At 35.9% G+C, this 22,109-nt stretch overlaps 1 protein-coding gene and 1 pseudogene across 1 annotated transcript; both read right to left on the bottom strand.

Moving 5' to 3' along the window:
- Positions 1–12,071: 12,071 nt before the first annotated feature.
- LOC109701603 (olfactory receptor 5G29-like) lies at positions 12,072–13,672 on the bottom strand (annotated as a pseudogene).
- A 7,174-nt stretch (positions 13,673–20,846) lies between these two features.
- LOC109701600 (olfactory receptor 5G29-like) lies at positions 20,847–21,797 on the bottom strand. The gene has a single exon (XM_020187138.2). The coding sequence runs from the start codon at positions 21,795–21,797 to the stop codon at positions 20,847–20,849; it is 951 nt and encodes a 316-aa protein (XP_020042727.1).
- Between the last annotated feature and the right edge of the window lie 312 nt (positions 21,798–22,109).

The raw sequence follows: 22,109 nt of genomic DNA, 5'->3' as shown, positions 1-22,109 counted from the left end.
TATATATATATATGTATATGTCAGACATTTGCATACCTTGCTCTGAGAAAAATTCAACCCAAATTTAAAATGGGCTAAGAAGCGATTCCAAGATGGCGGCTAGAGGGAGGAAGCAGAAAGCGAGCATCCTATAGTGAAATCTTGGAGAGACACTGGAGACACATTTTGCAGGCAAAATCACTGAGAAGAGGCAAAACTTTGACCCCTCCACACCTCCAGCCGGCACAGAGAATTTCCACTTCACGTTAAATGGAGAAACAAGGAGGGCCCCCAGGCTGCCAGTCACCCACACCCAGACAGCTTGGGAAGACGCGGACAAGGTAAACTTCACGGTACCACGGTACTCCCACAGACAAGCCTGGGCCAGAGCAGCATAGCCCCCTGGACAGACCGACCCCACCTGGGGAAAAAAGAGAAACTGACTAATAAGCAATAAGAACAATAAAGACACACGGGAAAGAGGGTGGGGCGCACTGAGCACCAAAGATTGGGGGAAGGGAATCCTTCCCGGGACTGTAAATAAACAAGCCGGGCAGGCTGGAGAGGCTCTGGTAGGAGCAGGGGTACATGCCCAGCAACCAGGAATGGGAAAGCTTGTCAGAGTGTCAGAGGGAGGAAAACTCCACAGGAGAGGAGGGAAGACCCATTTTCCATGTGAGCTATAAACAAACATGGCAGCTTGCAGGAGCAGCAGCATGACCCAGTAATCAGGAGCAGGAAAGCCTGTAAAAGTGGCGGTGGGAGGAAAACTGCACAGGAGAGAGGGGAAGACCCACTTCCCACATGAACTGTAAATAAACACGCAGGCCTGACAATGCGGGTGCAGTGTCACCTTTCTCAGTGCTCAGAAAGGCGAAAGCTTGTAGCAGAGGCTCACAGGAAAACTCTGAGTAAACAATGCCTGCAGGGCCAAGTGAGTGCTAAGCTCACCCCAGAGATCTGCATAAACAATGCCTCCAGAAACACCAGGCTGACAGCAGCAGGCAAGCCACAGCTGCAGATACCATTCTCAGAACTGTCTCCAGACTCTTTTTTTTTGTTTTTTTTTTCTTTTTTTCTCTTTTTCTCCCTACCTTTGATGAGAGAACAACCGAATTACACCTGCATGCTGAAAAACTTACTGAAACTGTACTGCATTTGAACTTGGGACACTTGGTGGGGGATTTGTGTGTGTGTGTGTGTAGTTTTGTTCTACTTTATGCGTCCCCTTTGATGAGACAACTACAGAACAACATCTGAGGCACCATCTCCAGGATTAGAGACTAAGACAGACACCCAAATTATTAAGACTGAAACTTCATTGCATTTGAACTTGGAGGTTTTTTGTTTTTTTGGGTTTTTTTTAATTTTCTATTTTTCATTTTATTTTATTTTTATATAAAGATGTTTCTTTCACTTACCTATTTTTTAGTTTTATTCTTATCTTTTGTTTTATTTTCAATCCTCTCTCTGTCTCTAATGCCTGTTCAGCTTACTGTCAATCAGTAGGCTAACGCTCCCTGTTTATACCTTTGAAACTTTCTTGTCTGATTCCTTGTTCTGTTTTCTCCTTGTCTATTTGCTTTTCCCTTTCCTTTAAATTCTTGCTTTCCATCTTCTCTCACCCTTCCATTATAAATATTACCATTGTTATTATTACAAGCTAGAAAATACTTAATTATGCACAGTACAGGGACAGTAACAATACCAAAGACAATGACAGGAAGACAGAAAAAACAGGGAAACCAGTTTCCCCACAGCAAAAAATTAGTACAGGAACCAGAGGGGAATGAAGAAAACAGATACTCAGATCCAGACTCCAATAAAATGAAGATAAATTATGCCAAAGGATCCAATGAAGCCCACAAGAATAATTTAAAAGAAGACATACTACAGGTACTCAATGAGAATCTTATAGAGATGATACTGGATAGGGTCAACCAAAATGTACAGGAGACACTCAAGAAATTCCAAGACAACAAAAATAGAGAATTTGAAAAAGCAAAAGAAGAAATAAAGGAAACCATAGAAGCACTGTATAAACACAAAAGTGAAACAGAGAACAAGATGAATAAACTGATAAACGAACTAAGGAGTAAAATAGACAACATTAAAGAGGAAACCACTCAGGATATGGAAAATCTCAGAAAAAAGAATGAAACAGAACAGCAAAACAAAACAGAAGGCCAATCCAGCAGAATAGAACAAACAAAAGACAGAATCTCAACTTGAAGATGAAATGGTAATTAAAGGAAAAACCAAAGAACTATTAATTAAACAACTCAAGACCTGTGAAAAGAAAATGCAAGAACTCACTGACTCCATCAAAAGACCAAACTTGAGAATCATGGGCATTGAAGAAGGAGAAGAGGTGCAAGAGAAGGGAATGCATAATATATTCAACAAAATAATAATGGAAAATTTCCCAAATCTAGAGAAAGATCTTCCCATACAGATGCAAGAGGCCTCCAGGACACCAAACAGACCAGATCAAAATAGAACTACCCCACGACATATCATCATTAAAACAACAAGTTCAGAAACTAGGGAAAGAATATTGAAGGCTGTAAGAGAGAAAAAACAAGTAACATACAAAGGTAAACCCATCAAAATCACAGCAGACTTCTCAACAGAAACATTAAAAGCAAGAAGAGTGTGGGGTGAGATCTTCCAGGCATTGAATGAAAATAACTTCAGCCCCAGGATACTCTACCCAGCAAAACTATCATTCAAAATAGATGGTGCAATAAAAGTCTTCCACGATAAGCAGAAACTAAAACAATATGTGATCACAAAGCCAGCACTACAAAAGATTCTGCAGGGTTTCTGCACACAGAAAGTGAAACCCAACATAACCATGAAAAGACAGACAGCACCAAACTACAGGAAAAGAAAAAGCAAGACAGTAGAGAGTAACCTCAACTTAGGTATACACAATCAAACCTTCAAACAACTAACAAAACTAAATGACAGGAATCACCACTTACCTATCAGTACTAACACTTAATGTTAACAGACTTAATTCACCTATCAAAAGGCACTGCTTGAAGAAATGGATTCAAAGGGAAGATCCAACAATTTGTTGCTTACAGGAGACCCATCTCACTGACAGAAATAAGCATAGGCTTAGGATGAAAGGCTGGAAGAAGATTTACCAAGCCAATGGCCCCCCAAAACAGGCAGGAGTAGCAATACTTGTCTCTGACAAAGTAGACTTCAAACCTACATTGATCAAACGAGATAAAGAAGGATATTCCATACTAATAAAAGGGGAAATAGACCAAAAAGAAATAATAATCATCAACCCGTATGCATCCAATGTCAATGCACCCAATTTCATCAAACACACTCTGAAAGACCAAAAGCATATATTAACGCCAACATACTGGTTGTGGGATACTTTAACACTCCATTATCATCAATAGATAGGTCATCCAAACAAAAAATCAATAAAGAAATCCAAGATCTAAAATATACAATAGATCAAATGGACCTACTTGATGTCTACAGAACATTTCATCCAACTTCTACACAATATACATTCTTCTTAGCAGCCCATGGAACCTTCTCCAAAATAGATCATATCCTAGGACACAAAGCAAGCCTCAGCAAATATAAGAAAATACAAATTATACCATGCATACTATCTGATCACAATGCAGTAAAAGTTAGAACTCAACAACAAAAGTAAAGACAAAAAACATGCATACAGGTGGAAACGAAATATCTCATTACTTAATGAAGAATGGATCATTGATGAAATAAAAGAGGAAATTAAAAAGTTTCTGGAAGTCAATGAAAATGAAAACACAACCTACTGGAACCTATGGGACACAGCTAAGGCAATCCCGCGAGGAAAGTTTATAGCCATTAGTGCATACATCAAAAAAACTGAAAGATCCCAAATCAATGACCTAATGATACATCTCAAACTCCTAGAAAAACAAGAACAAGAAAATCCCAAAACTAATAGAAGGAGAGAAATAATAAAAATAAGAGCTGAAATCAACGAAATAGAAACCAAAAAACCATACAAAGAATTAATGAAACAAAGAGTTGGTTCTTTGAAAAAATAAACAAGATCAATAGACCCCTGGCAAACCTGACTAAAATGAGGAGAGAAAAAACCCAAATTAGTAGAATCAGGAATGTGAAAGGGGAGTTAACAACAAACACCATGGAAGTCCAGGAAATCATCAGAGACTACTTCGAGAACCTATATTCAAATAAATTTGCAAGTCTTAAAGAAATGGACAGATTTCTAGATACATATGATCATCCAAAACTGAACCAAGAGGACATTAATCACCTGAATAGATCTATAACACAAAATGAAATTGAAGCAGCAATCAAGAGTCTCCCCAAAAAGAAAAGTCCAGGACCTGATGGATTCTCTGCTGAATTCTATCAGATCTTTAAAGAACTGATGCCAACCCTCCTTATATTGTTCCACGAAATAAAAAGGGAAGGAAAACTGCCAAACACATTTTATGAAGCCAGTATTACACTTATCCCAAAACCAGGCAAAGATACCTCCAAAAAGGAGAAGTATAGGCCAATCTCCTTAATGAACACTGATGCAAAAATCCTCAACAAAATAATGGCAAACCGAATTCAACAACACATTGAAAAGATTATTTACCACGACCAAGTAGGCTTCATCCCAGGGATGCAGGGCTGGTTCAACATACGAAAATCAATAAACATAATAAACCACATTAAGAGAAGCAAAGACAAAAACCACTTGATCATCTCAATAGATGCAGAAAAAGCCTTTGATAAGATCCAACACCATTTCATGATAAAAGCTCTAAGAAAACCAGGAATAGAAGGCAAGTACCTCAACATTATAAAAACTATATATGAGAAACCTACAGCCAGCATTATACTTAATGGAGAAAAACTGAAACCATTCCCTCTAAAATGAGGAATTAGACAAGGATGCCCACTAGCTCCACTCCTATTCAACATACTACTGGAATTCCTAGCCAGAGCAATTAGGCAAGAAGAAGGAATAAAAGGAATACAAATAGGTAAAGAAACTGTCAAAATACCCCTATTTGCAGATGACATGATCCTATACTTTAAAGACACAAAAAACTTTACTCAGAAGCTTCTGGACATCATCAATAGCTATAGCAAGGTAGCAGGATATAAACTCAATGTAGAAAAATCATTAGCATTTCTATACACTAACAATGAGCAAACTGAAAAAGAATGTATGAAAACAATTCCATTTACAATAGCCTCAAAAAAAAGCAAATACCTAGGTGTAAACCTAACAAAAGATGTGAAAGACCTCCACAAGGAAAACTATACACTTCTGAAGAAAGAGATTGAGGAAGACTATAGAAAGTGGAGAGATCTCCCATGCTCATGGATTAGTAGAATCAACATAGTAAAAATGTTGATACTCCCAAAAGTAATCTACATGTTTAATGCAATTCCCATCAAAATTCCAATGACATTCATTAAAGAGATTGAAAAATCTACCTTGAAATTTAATGGAAACACAAGAGGCCATGAATAGACAAGGCAATACTCATTGTTCTCATACTCAAAAGAACAATGCAGGAGGTATCACAATACCTGACTTCAAACTATATTACAAAGCAATAACAATAAAAACAGCATGGTACTGGCACAAAAACAGACATGAAGACCAGTGGAACTGAATAGAGGACCTAGATATGAAGCCACACAACTATAAGCAACTTGTCTTTGACAAAGTAGCTAAAAATATACAATGGAGAAATAGCAGCCTCTTCAACAAAAACTGCTGGGAAAACTGGTTAGCAGTCTGCAAAAAACTGAAACTAGATCCATGTATATCACCCTATACCAAGATTAACTCAAAATGGATCAAGGGTCTTAATATCAGACCACAAACTCTAAAGTTGATACAGGAAAGAGTAGGAAATACTCTGGAGTTAGTTGGTATAGGCAAGAACTTTCTCAATGGAACCCCAGCAGCACAGCAACTAAGAGATAGCATAGATAAATGGGACCTCATAAAACTAAAAAGCTTCTGTTCATCACAAGATGAACAGAAAAGTGGTTCCTAAACTGAAGAGAACACCCACAGAGTGACAGAAAATATTTGCCAGCTACACATCAGACAAAGGACTGATAACCAGAATATATAGGGAACTTAAAAAACTAAATTCTCCCAAAACTAATGAACTAATAAAGAAATGGGCAAGTTAACTAAACAGAACTTTCTCAAAAGAAGAAATTCAAATGGCCAAAAAACACATGAAAAAATACTCACCATCTCTAGCAATAAAGGAAATGCAAATTAAAACCACACTAAGATTCCACCTCACCCCTGTTAGAATAGCCATCATTAGCAACATCACCATGAACAGGTGTTGGCAAGGATGTGGGGAAAAAGGAACCCTCTTATACTGTTGGTGGGAATGTAAACTAGTACAACCACTCTGGAAAAAAATTTGGAGGCTACTTAAAACGCTAAACATTGATCTACCATTTGATCCAGCAATACCACTCTTGGAGAAATACCCAAAAGACTGTGACACAGGTTACTCCAGAGGCACCTGCACACCTATGTTTATTGAGGCACTATTCACAATAGCCAAGTTATGGAAACAGTCAAGAAGTCCCACCACTGACAAATGGATTAAGAAAATGTGGTATCTATACACAATGGAATTTTATGCAACCTTGAAGAAGAACGAAATGTTTTCATTCGCTGGTAAATGGATGGAATTGGAGAACATCATTCTGAGTGAGGTTAGCCTGGCCCTATTATATATTCTCCCTCATATGCGGATATTAGATCAAGGGAAACACAACAGTGGGATTGGACTTTGAGCACATGATAAAAGTGAGAGCACATAAGGGAGGGTTGAGGATAGGTAAGACACCTAAAAAATTAGCTAGCATTTGTTGCCCTTAATGCAGAGAAACTAAAGCAGATACCTTAAAAGCAATGAGGCCAATAGGAAAAGGGGACCAGGAACTAGAGAAAAGGGTAGATCAAAAATAATTAACATAGAAGGTAACACACACGCACAGGAAATTAATGTGAGTCAACTCCCTGTATAGCTATCCTTACCTCAACTAACGAAAACCCTTGTTCCTTCCTATTATTGCTTATACTCTCTCTACAACAAAATTAGAAATAAGGGCAAAATAGTTTCTGCTGGGTATTGAGGGGGTGGGGGGGAGAGGGAGGGGGCAGAGTGGGTGGTAAGGGAGGGGGTGGGGGCAGGGGGGAGAAATGACCCAAGCCTTGTATGCACATATGAATAATAAAATTAAAAAGAAAGAATTCTTAGTGTTAGGAATGGAATTTAATGCAGCCACTTTCTTTTTCTGTAAAGAACTCTTTACAGATTTTCTTCAACAAAAGTAAAAGTCGAACCATGAGATCTTATTATATCAAACTTATGTATGCATATGCAGTACTCCAAGTGTATATTCAATACAGTTACCACCACATTCATATTAATAGTAACACCAGTCACAATAACCAATGTATTCAATGGATCTATATTTAACAAAAACCAATGAATGGATAGAAAATATTTTGCATATGGATGGAAATGAAAATCTTGTATTCGTCGAGATACCAAAAGTTCAAAAAGACAATTATTCCATATTTTATTTATAAGTAGAATCTAGACCTAACATGATAATAATAATAATAATAATATGGCAAAACAGGAAATGGTTTATGTGAAGAACATTGGGAGATGAAAAGGAAGATTTGCTATGGGTGAATATGATAGAAGTATATTGTATATGAACGAAAATAACACAAAAACACTATGCTTAATTACACTTTTTATTACTTTTCTACATCTTTGCATTGACTATGCCAAGAACATATGTCATTTTTAGATATATTCAACCTTTCATGATTATACTTTTCCATGGGATTATTATTAAATTTGGTTCTCTGGTATTTGGAGAGATTTAGAATCAATTTGTAATAAATATTTTCACAACTTTTATACATAGCCCATCCAAATTAATGATTTTCCCTCTTTTGTCATATGATAATGTAAAATTTAATATCTGAGTATAATAAATTCTACTTAGAATTTATCTTTACATTTACATCAGCACTTGGGGTAAAATTTAATGTAGTAGTTCATGTACAAAATGAGACTTGGATCACATACTTTACTTCTCTTGAGATTCCCCTTTGCATACACTGATATCCTCAAAATCTAATCTGCACCTTCCTCTGTACTATGATTACAAGGCAGATTATGGCATCATTAATCCTATTCATTTAGTTTTTGTTTTGGGAGATGCTAATTGGACTTTACCCAGATTCTTTTAATGTGAAAATGTGAATATATTATATGTAAGTAATAGTTTCCTTTATTAATAAATATGCACACATATGCAATGAAAAAAAATAAAATGGGCTAAGAAAGGCAACATTTTAAATGAATTTCAACTGCAGTTTAGAGATCAAATTGCATGAAAATAAACCCAAAAATTGCATTGCAAGAGGTAATGAAAAACAAAGGAAGCTGATTTCACGACTTCTGAAAAAACTTCTGGAAGACTTAGACACTGAGAATTGGGACTATGACATCTGTGTGGATGTGGTTGAGACATCACAGTTTCCTGATGCCTCAAATCCTGCATAAGTGACCCTCTCCCCCTTGGCAGAAGATAGGAAACTTCTTTTACCTATAGAATATAAAGAGGTCACACCTAAGTCAGTTGCTTCAGAAGAAAATAATACATTCTTCATCATATAATACATCATCATATAGTATCATTTACCCTCATTTAGACTTATTAACAAATCCATGGCTTGGAATGGTATTATCTAAGGACTAGAGAACACTGACCTAGTTTGAGAATAAAATATTATGCTTCCAAAGAGTTACAGCATTTGGCTCATATGACTGGCAAATAATTATCCAGAAAATATGGGAGTGTATACATATTGAACATAATACATTTGGAGTGAGACAAAATAGCATGCTGAGACAGAAGAAATTTACAAACATGGAAAAACCACAATGACTTAAGAATTAGTTTGCAGGCAAGATGCTAGGAAATGGCACTGGGTATTAAGTGAGGTAAAAAAGACTTCTGCGTGGCAGAATGGTGAAGATGAAGACCAAATGCTCAGAGTGTAGAGGATCTGAAAAGGATTTATTATGCAAAACCATCATGTGATGAATGTTTCCTGAGAAGACCCAAAGGTCATCCTTTCCTCTACAGCAATAAAGAAAGTACTCCAACTTAGAGAGAAGCTCTGTGATGGTAGGTGCTGCTATGGATCTCCACTTCCTACAGTTAAAGGAAATGAAGAGATTAAGAAACATTTGAATCTAAAAGTTTTTTCAAGTGCCTGGCACTGGTGGCTCACACCTATAATCCTAGCAACTCAGGAAGCAAGAGATCAAGAGGATCACGGTTTAAAGCCAGCCCAGGCAAATAGTCCGTGAGACCCTATCTTGAAAATACCCAACACAAAAAAAGGACTAGTGGAGTGGTTCAAGGTATAGGCCCTGAGTTCAAACCCCAGCACCACTAAAGACATGAAGTTTGCAGCAGAAGTCATCAATCTTCTCTCTCTACTTACTTCAGCAATATGACCCCTGCAGAAACTATATGGCTGCTGGAGAATGAATATAGACCCCAAAAGTTCAACCAAGTAGTAGCTCCAATAGCAGTGTTGTACCTCACATGGGATAATATGCAAGGCTTCTGGTATGTGATAGACAGTTAATGATTTGAGGAATGTGTTATTTTCAGGTCCAGTTGGAAAAGAGGATCAAAAGCCATTTACATTCTTGAGATGAACAATACTTATTTACAATTTTGACTCCAGACTATGCTAACTGTCCTACCTGCCTTCATAATATAATCTAAAGAGATCTGACCTCTTCAGCATCCCCCAAAATACTATGATAGTCCACTACATGGATCATATCACACTGACAGAGTAGCTTGTTCAAACACTGGAGGTCTTAGTAAAGCACAGGTGCTCCAGAGATGGAAATAAATGTAATAAAGTTTCAGGAATTTGATACTTTGAGAAAGCTTTTACAAGATGAGTACTAAGAACCATACTAGAACACCTACTCCAAGGTGAAATTCACCAAAGAAAGAGAGCTACATTTTTGTTATACCTCCTTAGGTTTTGAGACAACATATTGTACAATAAGAAATGCTGCTCCATCTCATATGCCCAATGGCACAGAAGTCTGCCAGTGTTAAGTAAGAAGCAGAGCAGGAAAGGGTCCAAACTCAAGACAAATAGCATTGCCATTTGGGTCATACGATACAGCAGGCTTTATGACATTAAAAGTTGTAGTTGTAGGGAAAGAAGCTGTCTGGAACTTATTGAAGCCATAGTCCTGTGTGTTAGGAGCAAGTCCGTGCTGTTTTCAGCCAAGCATTTTATGGCTTTTGAGAAGCATCTCCTTCTTTTTCTGCACTGCAATATAGAAGAAATGATGCACAAAGGGCATCATATCAACAAGCATCCAGACTTGCCCACCACAATCAGGGTCCTGTCTCATCCTCCAATGAATAAAATTTGATAGGCACAGCAGAAATTTATCATAAAATGAATAGTACATCTAAACTGAACCCCAATTGAGCCAAAGAGCATTAATGTTATAATTCAAATGTATGCAAATAAGCATGCCCATTCCTATCCCCAACACCACTCCCATTGAAGTAACCAGTGTCCACAGATGACTGTGTATCCTTCATCATTCTCCCTATATTCATATGTGTATACACATCTTGGCAGATTTTATTCATTAAATAGATGTTTAGCTTTTGAGCTATGTGATCAACATTGCACACTGATTTACAATTTTGTGGTTTTCACCTAACAGAGATGGTGAGAAATAGTTCTCTTCAGAGCAGTCCTTAAATACAGTATTCATTCTTTCTTGGCTGCAGACCATATCACAATAAGAATAATCTATTTCTTTACTTTTTATGATGAATATTCACCTTATTTCCTTTAATAATCTTTGCCGCTATACATAAGGCTACAATATGTACAGTCTTCATGCACTTGCATACATGATTCTGTGATCTAGGTTTACAAAGAAGGATTTCTAGGTCAAAGGTTATGGTTGGAGTAGAATAGGGAGGCTAGATAACAACATAAACACAGTTTGATAAAGGAACAATATCTGATGTTCTGCAGCAGAGTAGTATGGCTACAGTTCAGAACACACTTTATTATTTATGAAGATTTGAAGGAGAGGAGCTTGAAGACCCAAACATAAAGAAAATAATAAGAAAACAGAAATGTTAATTACACTGTTATGCATGTGTTGAAATACCACACTAAACCTCATTAACATGTACAATTAACAGATATAATAATTCAGAAATGTAAAGTTATGTTAAATGGAATCTATAAAATTTCTTTATGGAAATGAGGTCATTAATATTATTAACAGTATGAAATTAATGTATGTACCCATGTAAAAACATCACAATCAATGACTACTATGAATACTTCATCTTCAATGAAAGGCACTGCCTTTCACATTTCATTTTACTTCATTTAATTCATTATTTCATAATGATGCTGAAAAGTCTTTCATGTATTTTTGATGATGTGCACCTTATTTTGGAGAATTGCCTGTTCATATGTTGGCCCATTTGTCTATTCTATCTTCTTTTATAATGGTGAATTTGAGGCTGCTCTTCACATGTTATAGATATGATTACACTGTAACCACATGCACCATATATTTTCTATTATATTTTATCATTTTCCTTGTAATATTATGTTAGCACTCCAACATTTTACTTAAAACTTTCAGTTTTCCTGATTAAATTAAAAAGTACAGACACATTCAACATTGTACAAATATTCAGCTATCTTTTCTTCTATTATCTATTATATTTGTATTCTCAGCCCACCTCTGTTCTACATTATTTTGAAACACTGATCACAGACAATAGACACATGCAAAAAAGTTTAGGAACCTATCTACTTTTCAAGTAATCTGTGAAAACACAGAACTAGGACTCAAATATAGCCTTTTATTCCCAGCTAAATATGTTTTGCTATATACTTTTTGCCAACAACTTTGGTACTAGACAAATAGAATTCTACCTCACCTGCTTAATAGAAAATATTTCCTACCCAATATTCTCCTGAATGCGTCTTTCACCTCCTTGTTCCTCAAGCTGTAGATGAGAGGATTTAACATGGGGATCACCACAGAATAAAACACAGAAATTACTTTATTGATATCCAGGGAGGAACTTGAGCTGGGCCGAACATAGATAAAGAAAAGTGTCCCATACAGGATGGAGACAGCTGCCAGGTGAGAAGAACAAGTGGAGAAGGCTTTCTGGCTCTCTGTTCTTTGCATATTAAGGGTATTTTAACTTTGTTGGTTCATTTGCTAATAGTTTCTGTCATTTTATTATTTTCCTTGTAATCTTCTTTGTAGTACTTTGGAAATTTTCTTTAAACAAATCTTTTTTCATTACTGGATTAAAAAGTACTCACACACTCAAGATTTAAAAGTACCCATATATTTCCTTCTATAAAATTTTAAATTTATAGTCTCAAATCACCTTTATACTATTTTGAAACATTAATCTGTCACAGACAACAAGACAGAGCCCCAAAAGTATTTAACCATTTCTCTATTTTTCAAATGAACTGTAAACAAGCAGAAGAAGGTCTCATGTAGAGCGTTTTATTCTCAGTCCACTATTCTTTGCAGGAACATCTGTGGTACTACACAAATTGAATACTACTTTATCTGCCTATTATAGAAAGAGTATCCTTTCAACCTTCTCCTGAATGTGACTTTCACTTAATTGTTCCTCAAGCTGTAGATGAGATGATTCAACATGGGGATCACCACAGAATAAAACACAAAAATCACTTTATTGATATCCAGGGAAGAACTTGAGCTGGGCCAAACACAGATAAAGAAAAGTGTCCCATACAGGATGGAGACAACTGCCAGGTGAGAAGAACAAGTGGAGAAGGCTTTTTTCCTACCACCAACTGTCTGGATCTTCAAGATGGCCACCAGGATGCACACATAGGAGACCATGATGATCAGACCACTAACCACTCCTATAGCTCCAGACAAAACAAAAAGTACTAACTTACTGATCTACATGTCATCACATGCTAGGGAGAGCAATGGGGAAATAACACAGAAAAAATGATTGATAATATGTGGACCACAGAATGGTAAGCAAAATGTGAAAATCATGAGTTGTGACGTTTATAGCAGCTATAGCATAAAGGTCCTATAACCAGGAGCACACAGATGTCCTGGGACATAATGAGTGTATACAACAAGGGCTTACAGATGGCTGTATACCAATCATATGCCATGGCAGCCAGGAGGAAGGACTCAGTTCCCACAAAGAGACCAAAGAACCACATCTGTGTAGCACAGCTCACAAAAGAGATACCTTTTTTCTCTGCAAAGATATCACACAGCATCTTAGGAGCAATGGAAGAGGAGGAACAAATATCTACAAAAGACAAATAGCTAAGAAAAAAGTACATGGGAGTGTGGAGCCTGAGGTCAACCCATATGACAATGATCATCCCCAAGTTACCCCCCATGGTGACAAGATAAACAAAGAAAAGCATGATGAAAAGTACAATCTTCTGGTGGAGATTATCTGTGAGGCCTAAGAAAACAAACTCAGTCACTATTGTCTGATTCTTTTCTTCCATTGGTCAGTTGAATCTGCCATAAGAAAGAAAAGAATTATTTTATTATAAAAATAGTGACAGCTACCAAAAATATTTTATGTTGACAGACTCTCTTACAAATAATTGTGAAATATTGCTCTTTCTAAGTTAACAGTGATTAGATAACCTAGTTAATAGGTCCTGGAAAGTTGGACAAATATCCTGTATAAAGTTGCGTAACTTACCCTTGATCTTTTTTAGATTCTCATCAAAAGCAATCCACCTTTATGATCTAAAATTCTCATATTATAAAATTATATTCAAAATGAAAATACTCTCTGGGTTTATAACTATACATAGTTGTTCATAATAGTCTGCCTTTTACTAACGCATGTTAATTGCACAAGTGAGGGGTAACATTGTGCTATTTCCATATACACATGTAACATAGTTTGATCATGTACACCCCCATATTATTCTTTATCTCCCCTCATCCAACATTTTTAGATGGGCTTAATTATTACCTTTTCATACAATGTACTTTGGTCACATTTTCTTTACCAACCTCTGTTTTCCCCATCCTATCTCTCACTGGTTCCATCCCCTAAAATGGTCCCCTTTCAAGTTCATGTTTTCTCTCTTTTTTTTAGATCTATAATCCACATGTGAAAGAAAACATGAATATTGTTTTTCTGAGTCTGGCTTATTTCATGTAGCATAATTATCTCCTTGAAAGACTATAAATCTGTTGTTAAAAAGAAAGAATAGATTTATGCTATGTCCTATGTGATGTTAACAGGGGTATTTAGAACCAAGATGAGAAATTGAGAAGAAGGTAAATGGGGTAGAAATTTTTCCCAGCTGCACAATTCTACCAAAAGAATATCTTGTCATAGAAGGACACACAATGCCATGCTTTTAAATCTGACAAATATTGACAACAATCCTTAATAGAAATTGTATAGAATATTCAACATCTGCTGAATTACACATGTAAATTACACATGTAATTTTTTACATGATTTATTACATTTAATACACTTAAGCATATCCTGAAATCATATATACCAGTAATGTATGTCTAATGCCAAGTGTCTGTTTTATTCAAGGAATACCTTCAAGAAATATTTTTGAGTGACCCATTCATCTAGAAAGACCAAATAAAACTGTTTAAAATTCCTAGAAGGTTATGTAGAATAATTTATATGAACAATAGCGTTTATATGGCATCACCAGTTAATTTCCTTTGTAAAAAATACATATCACTTGAGTTGCATAAAAATTATTTTTATGTCCAAACAATGTATACACATATGAATAAATGAATAAAAAAGAAAAAAGTGTATACAATAAACATATTTTACCAAAAAATTATTTTTAAATCTCAATGTATAGTATATTCAAATAATTCATAAATAGTGATGGTAGCTATTTGATTTATGATTATTTTGTCAGAGTGTGATTTTTGCATAATACTACATAGGTGTATTTCAGCACTCCTAAAGACTACGGTAGGATTATCAAGAGCATTATCCTTTGCAGAAGTGTTTGTGTTTATGGCCATCGTAATATGCAAGATAGGTGTTTAGGAATAAAGGGCAGCATTAACTGCTTCTAGTAAATGCAGATGTTATAAAATGACTTACTCTGGTAAATCAACTTACTGATTACCTCACATAGTTATTATGAATTTTTCTCCCTTAACATGGAAAAGTGTGAGAACACTTAAAATCTCTACAATACATTTGGTATTAAAAGTATGTCTGTGTCATGAATAAAATAGGCAAGTCATTAGAGAAAAATCACACAAACCATTTGTTTAGTCTTATAAGGATATGAACAGAATGCTGATGTCTGCTTCCTTTAGAGAACCAGGGATAGGAAGTTATATCCCAAAGTTCACACTAAACCTCACATTTATCTACTGTATTTCAAAAACTTCACATTCTCCAAAATGCATTGTACATACTTCTTTATGGATATTTGTTAAATATCCCTTTTACCTACTTCAAAGGAAATAATCATTTTCTAGAAGAAAAGATGGAAGATTAATGCTCCTTTGTGGTGGTGACCTTTTGAAGAAGCAAGGTCTTCTTTCTAGACAGTTGGTGAAGAAGACAAATCTCCTTTCTTGATAGACCCAGGCATAATAACCTTGACCTGAACATTGATTCACATACTACACAGAATAAGGGCCCTTTGCTAGGAAATTTACACTAATTTAGAGCCAAATCCCCCAAAGAACTTAAACCTCAAAGGTTTACTCCTGAAGGGACAAAATTAAAATGATTTCAATAGCATTTGGGACAAATATTATTTTCCAACTGTGTATAATTTCAAAACAAAGATGCCTAAAGAAATGTGCGTGTGTGTGTGTGTTTGTGTGTGTGTGTCTGTGGGTCTGTGTCTGTGTGTGTATGTGTTTTCCTCTTTGGGCTCCTCCTTGCCACGAAAGCCTCTTGTTTTGGACTTGTAATTCTTTTTCAATTAGCATATATTAATTATATGTGAAGAGATTTATTTGCATGCATGCAGATAATGTATTTTGATCATATTCACCGCCTTGATTGTCCTATCTTTTTTATTTTATTAGCTCTTGTTACTGTACTGGGAGGTACATTGTGACATTTACAAAAGTGCTTGCAATATGTCTTAGTTAGATTCACCCCCTTCAACATTCTCTTTTCTCTCTCCTCTCCCCTTCTTTGAATAGTTTCAACAGGTCTCATTTTTCCATTTCATACATAAGTATAAAATATTTCTATTATATTCACCCTCCTTCACCCTTTCCTTATGTTCTTCCCCCCACTGGTACCAACCCCCAGATAGGACCTACTTGACCTTTCTATCCTTCATTTTGAAAAAAGATATTTTTGTTTTTTAAGATATCTATACAGGAGGTTTCATTATGGCATTTCCATATATATAATATAGGGAAATTTATATAATATAATATATTTTATTCATATATTATATATTATATGTATATTATGACCCTATTTGTTCATCCCTTCCACTTTTCTCCTTTCTACCCTAGCCCCCTAATGTGGTTTCAACAGGTTTAAAAATTCTATATTCATACTTATATAGACAGTACATCACCCTTATTCACTTAATTTACTTCCTTCTTTTACCCTACCCCTCCTGTTAGTGTGAACTGTTTTCCATTATTGTCCTTCATTGTTCAGGTGTCTGTTCTTGTTCAGTGGGATTTTTGCCTTGGTTTTATACCTGTACATGCATTTTGCTTATGTCAATCTAACCCACTCCACTGCACTTCCTCACCATTTCCTCCTCTACTGTGTTGTTTAAGTTTTTGGTGTGTTTGGTGGTGTCTTGTTCTTACACAGATGTGGTGTATTTCATTATTATTCACTATTTTTCCTTATTTCTTTCACTCCTCCCTTAGTGTCCTCTACCAGCCTCACTTTTGAGTGCATGTTCTGTATATACATGTGTATATATATAATATGCTTGTATTTTTGTTGGGCCTATATTCCACATTTGAGAAAAAACATGCAGTATTTGGTTTTCTGAACCTGGCTAATTTCACTTAAGATAATGACTTTTCTTGTTTTCCCTCCTCCTTGTCCTCTTTCATGTCCCTAATTATCTATCCTTTATTTTTCATGTCCTATTCTTTATATGCAATTCAATTTTAGCCAGGCCTTCTTTTCCATTAGTGGAGAATGATGCTATGCATTAAGCAGCCAGCACCTGGGATCAAGGAGTTTGGTGCCTGAATTCTGGAGCCACATCACTTTTGTTAATTCCCAATTCCATAGTCCTCTGATTGTGTCACTTTCAGCAAGTTTCTAAGCCCGTCTGTGCATTATTCCCTTAATCTCTAAATTAAGGAAAATAGTAGATTCTAGCTCATATAGATGCCAGAAGGCTTTGTTGAAGTAGTTCAAAGATCATCCAACAAAGAGTAACACAGTACTGGTAAATGCATTTACTATTATAGGGGATCTTGAGCATAGGTGAAGAGATGACACATAAACAAATGGCACTACAGAAGAAATAATAATAAAGAATCTGAATTCATAGCATCTGTAATTCTTGTGAATAAGTCAAGAGTCTGAAAGATTTAGGCACTGAAAATCAAGGCTAAGACATCTGTGTGGCCCACTACCTCTTGGTGGAATAAAGCAGCCTTTCTTCGCTGACAGAATGTGAGGACGTCTCACCTGAGTCAGACGCTTCACAAGAAAATAACTACTCAATATATAGCCCTGCCTACCTCCATAGCGTTATATTTACCAGCCAAAGGTTAAGCCAGGATGTTGTGGTCAAGGACTAGGAAGCATTGTCCTCTTGGGAAGGCAGTGATTATTCTGCGGATCAGTTGCAGGGTTTGTCTCACATGACTGGCAACATGCACTCAGACAACACACGAGCGTACATTTTGAGGGTAATCTACTTAAGAGTGAGAGGAAACCATGCTGGGTAAAGAAGATACGAAAACATTGAAAGAAACCCAATTACTCAGGAATTACTTTGTAGGCAAGACACGGGAACTGATTCTAATTCACTATGGGATGGCTCCTTGATCTCAGAAAAAAATACAGTGAGATAATAGTAATTTTCCTTTCAAAAGATGAAGAAAGAGATCAAAGGCTCAGAATATAGTGTTTGAAAAGAATCTATTACGTGAGAACAAAGAATGTGTCATCTGATAACTGTAAAAGGGCTCAGAATATAGAGGGTTTGAAAAGAATCTATTACATGAGAACAAAGAATATGTCATGTGATAACTGTTTTTCCTGAGAAGACTCCAAGGACACTCCTTTCACTACAGCAATTCTGGAAATCACTAGTGAGAGAGATTACAGCTTGGATAGAAGCTCAGTGGTATGAGATGCTTCTGTGAATCTAGGCTTCCTAAAGCCAATGGGAATGAAGTGATTCCCTAACACCTGAATCTGGAAATTAATACCACCACTAAAGACATGATATTTTCAGAGGAGATCATCACTCTCCTCTTTCTAAATTCAGAAGTCTGACCCCTGCAGAATCTACATAACTGCTGGACAATGACCGTAGACTTCCTTAAGTTCAACCAAGTAGCGGATCCAATAGCAGTCCCAAATACCATGCTACATGCTAATCTGTTACATTGATAACCTCATACTCATAAAGCAGATTGTTCAAGCAGTGCTAAAATATTGAACTCCTTAGAAAAACATGTGCTCCAGAGTTGGAGATAAACTCTACAACAATACAGGACTTTTACACTTTGGGAAAGCTTTGATAGGATCAGTGTGAAGAGCCACAATAGAACACTGACTCCAATGTGAAATCCACCAAAGAAAGAAACACTTTTTAGACCTCTTTGAGTTTTAAGGAAATATATTATACAAAAAAGAATAATTTTCTAGCCCATAGATCAAATGGCGCAGAAGGCTGACAGTGTTAAGTGGGATGAAGAGCATAAAAGGGCACTTTCAACAGAAATAGCACTGCCATTTGGGTTATATGACATAGAAGACTTTATGGCATTGAAAGTTATAGTAGTGAAAAAAGAATCTGGAGCTTATGAAAGCCACAGTTGAAGATTAATTCAATTCCTAGGATTCAGGAGCAAGTCCATGCTGTTTTCAGCCAAGAATTTTTTGCTTTTGACAATCCACTATTGGTCTGTTTTTGTACAGACAGGGAATGCTGTTTTGTACAAGGATTGCTTGCTTGCCGTAACAATCATTCCATAAATAAAGTTAGATGTAGCCATGAATTTTATAAAGAACTGAACCCAGGTACTATCAGAGATTAATAAACTATAATTCAAACATGTATACATAAAACTGTGTATTCCTCCTTCCAAAGTCACTCCCATTGAAGTAACCAATTTCCTCAGGCAAATGTATACCCTTCATTCTCCTCACTGTGTTCATATGTACACACATATATATACTCATTTCCTCCATATAGATTTTACCTTTTAAAGTATTTGATCAGTATTGCAAACTCACCTACAAGTTGATTTTTTTCACCTAAGAATGACCATATCAAATAGTCCTGTCCAAGTAAGTTACTGTTACACAGTAAGAATATTTTTTCTTTAATTCTGATGGTGAACAATCATGTTATTTCCTTTATTCTTGCAATTACACATAATGCTGCAATATATATAATCTTTATACATTGAAATATTCTGTGGTCTAGATTTCCAAAGAAAGTTTACTAAGTCAATGGGATAGGATAAGGGTGGATTAAGAGTGATGAGAGAACAGTAACAAACATAGATAGGTAGGAGGAATATGTTCTGATATTCCACGGCAAAGTGTGATGACTGCAGTTAACTGTACATGTTATATATTTTATGAAGATCTAAAGGAGAAGAGCTTAAAGGCATTAATATAAAATATCAATAAGGAAATGGAAACATTAATTACCTCAAACTGATCAGGGAACATTGCTATACATGTTGAAATATCACACTAAACCTCATTAACATGTATATTAACATATATTAGTCATACAAAATAAAAAGTAATGAAAAAAAAGATGTTCAAAATTGTGATCTTAAATCAGAAATATCAAATTTCTTTAAGGAAATTGAGCCATTCATACTATCATCGGCAAATAATGAGTACAAATAGCCAAATAAGAACCTCACCATCAGTGGAAAACTATTAATGTTTAATCTTTATAAAAAACTATTAATGTTTAATCTTTATATACTTCCATGGATGATGCTGAATGTTTTCCATATACTTTTGGTAACACACATCCCCATTTTGGAGAATTGCCTGTTCACTCATCATCTCGTTTACCTGTAATCTTTTTTAACTTTTTGAGATTGGACTTAAGCCTGTTCTTTGCCTATTAGGGATATTTTATCTTTGTTGGTTCATTCACTAATAGTTTCTGTCATTTTATTGCTTTTCTCATAATCTTCTTTGTAGTACTTTGGAAATTTTCTTTAAAAAAATCTTTTTTCATTACTGGATTAAAAGGTACTCACACACTCAAGATTAAAAGTACTCGCCTATTTTGTTCTATAAAACTTTAAATTTATAGTTTCAAATCACCTTTAAACTATTTTGAAATACTAATCTGTCACAGACAACAAGACAGAGCCCCAAAAGTATTTAACCATTTCTCTATTTTTCAAATAAACTCTAAACAAGCAGAAGCAGGTCTCATGTAGAGCATTTTGTTCTCAGTCCACTATTCTTTGCAGGAATATCTGTGGTACTACACAAATTGAATACTACTTTATCTGCCTATTATAGAAATAGTATCCTTTCAACCTTCTCCTGAATGCGTCTTTCACTTCATTGTTCCTCAAGCTGTAGATGAGAGGATTCAACATGGGGATCACCACAGAATAAAACACAGAAATCACTTTATTGATATCCAGGGAGGAACTTGAGCTGGGCCGAACATAGATAAAAAAAAGTGTCCCATACAGGATGGATACAGCTGCCAGGTGAGAAGAACAAGTGGAGAAGGCTTTTTTCCTACCACCAACTGTCTGGACCTTCAAGATGGCCACCAGGATGCACACATAGGAGACCATGATGATCAGACCACTGACCACTCCTATAGCTCCAGCCAAGACAAAAAGAACCAACTTATTGATCCAGGTGTCAGCACATGCTAGGGAGAGCAATGGGGAAATATCACAGAAAAAGTGGTTGATTCCATTTGAACCACAGAAGGGTAAGCGAAAAATCAATGTTGTATGAGTTGTGATGTTTATAGCAGCAATAGCATAAGGTCCTATAACCAGGAGCACACAGATGTCCTGGGACATAATGAGTGTATACAGCAAGGGCTTACAGATGGCTGTGAACCGGTCATATGCCATGACAGCCAGAAGAAAACACTCAGTTGTCACAAAGAGACCAGAGAACCACATCTGTGTAGCACAGCCCACAAAAGAGATGCCTTTTTTCTCTGCAAAGATATCATACAGCATCTTAGGAGCAATGGAAGAAGAGGAACAAATATCTACAAAAGACAAATGGCTAAGAAAAAAGTACATGGGAGTGTGGAGCCTGAGGTCAATCCATATGAGAATGATCATCCCCAAGTTACCCCCCATGGTGACAAGATAAACAAAGAGAAGCATAATGAAAATGACAATCTTCTGATGGAAAAGATCGGAAAGGCCCAAAAAATGAAACTCAGTCACTGTTGTCTGATTCTTCTCTTCCATTGGTCAGCTGGAATTGGTTTTAAGAATAAGAAAGAATTATTTTATTACAAAACTGCAATCATTAGTAACTATAAATAATATTTTAAATCAATGATCTCTGTATTCTCTGCTTCCATCCACAATGATCCACCTTTGCACTCTAAACTCCCTCAGAATATAAAATTATATTTGTAATGAGAATCACTCTCCATGTTCATAAACAATGTTAGAGTTGTGCATTGTCAGAAAGTTCTTCCTTTCCTTATTGGCACACATTAATTGTACAAATTGAGGGGTTTAAATGTGATATTTCCATACATACAGTCAATGTAC

The sequence above is a fragment of the Castor canadensis genome, chromosome 1 (assembly GCF_047511655.1).
Source record: "Castor canadensis chromosome 1, mCasCan1.hap1v2, whole genome shotgun sequence".
Classification (NCBI taxonomy): Eukaryota; Metazoa; Chordata; class Mammalia; order Rodentia; family Castoridae; genus Castor; species Castor canadensis.
This window is presented reverse-complemented; position numbering and strand designations above follow the sequence as displayed.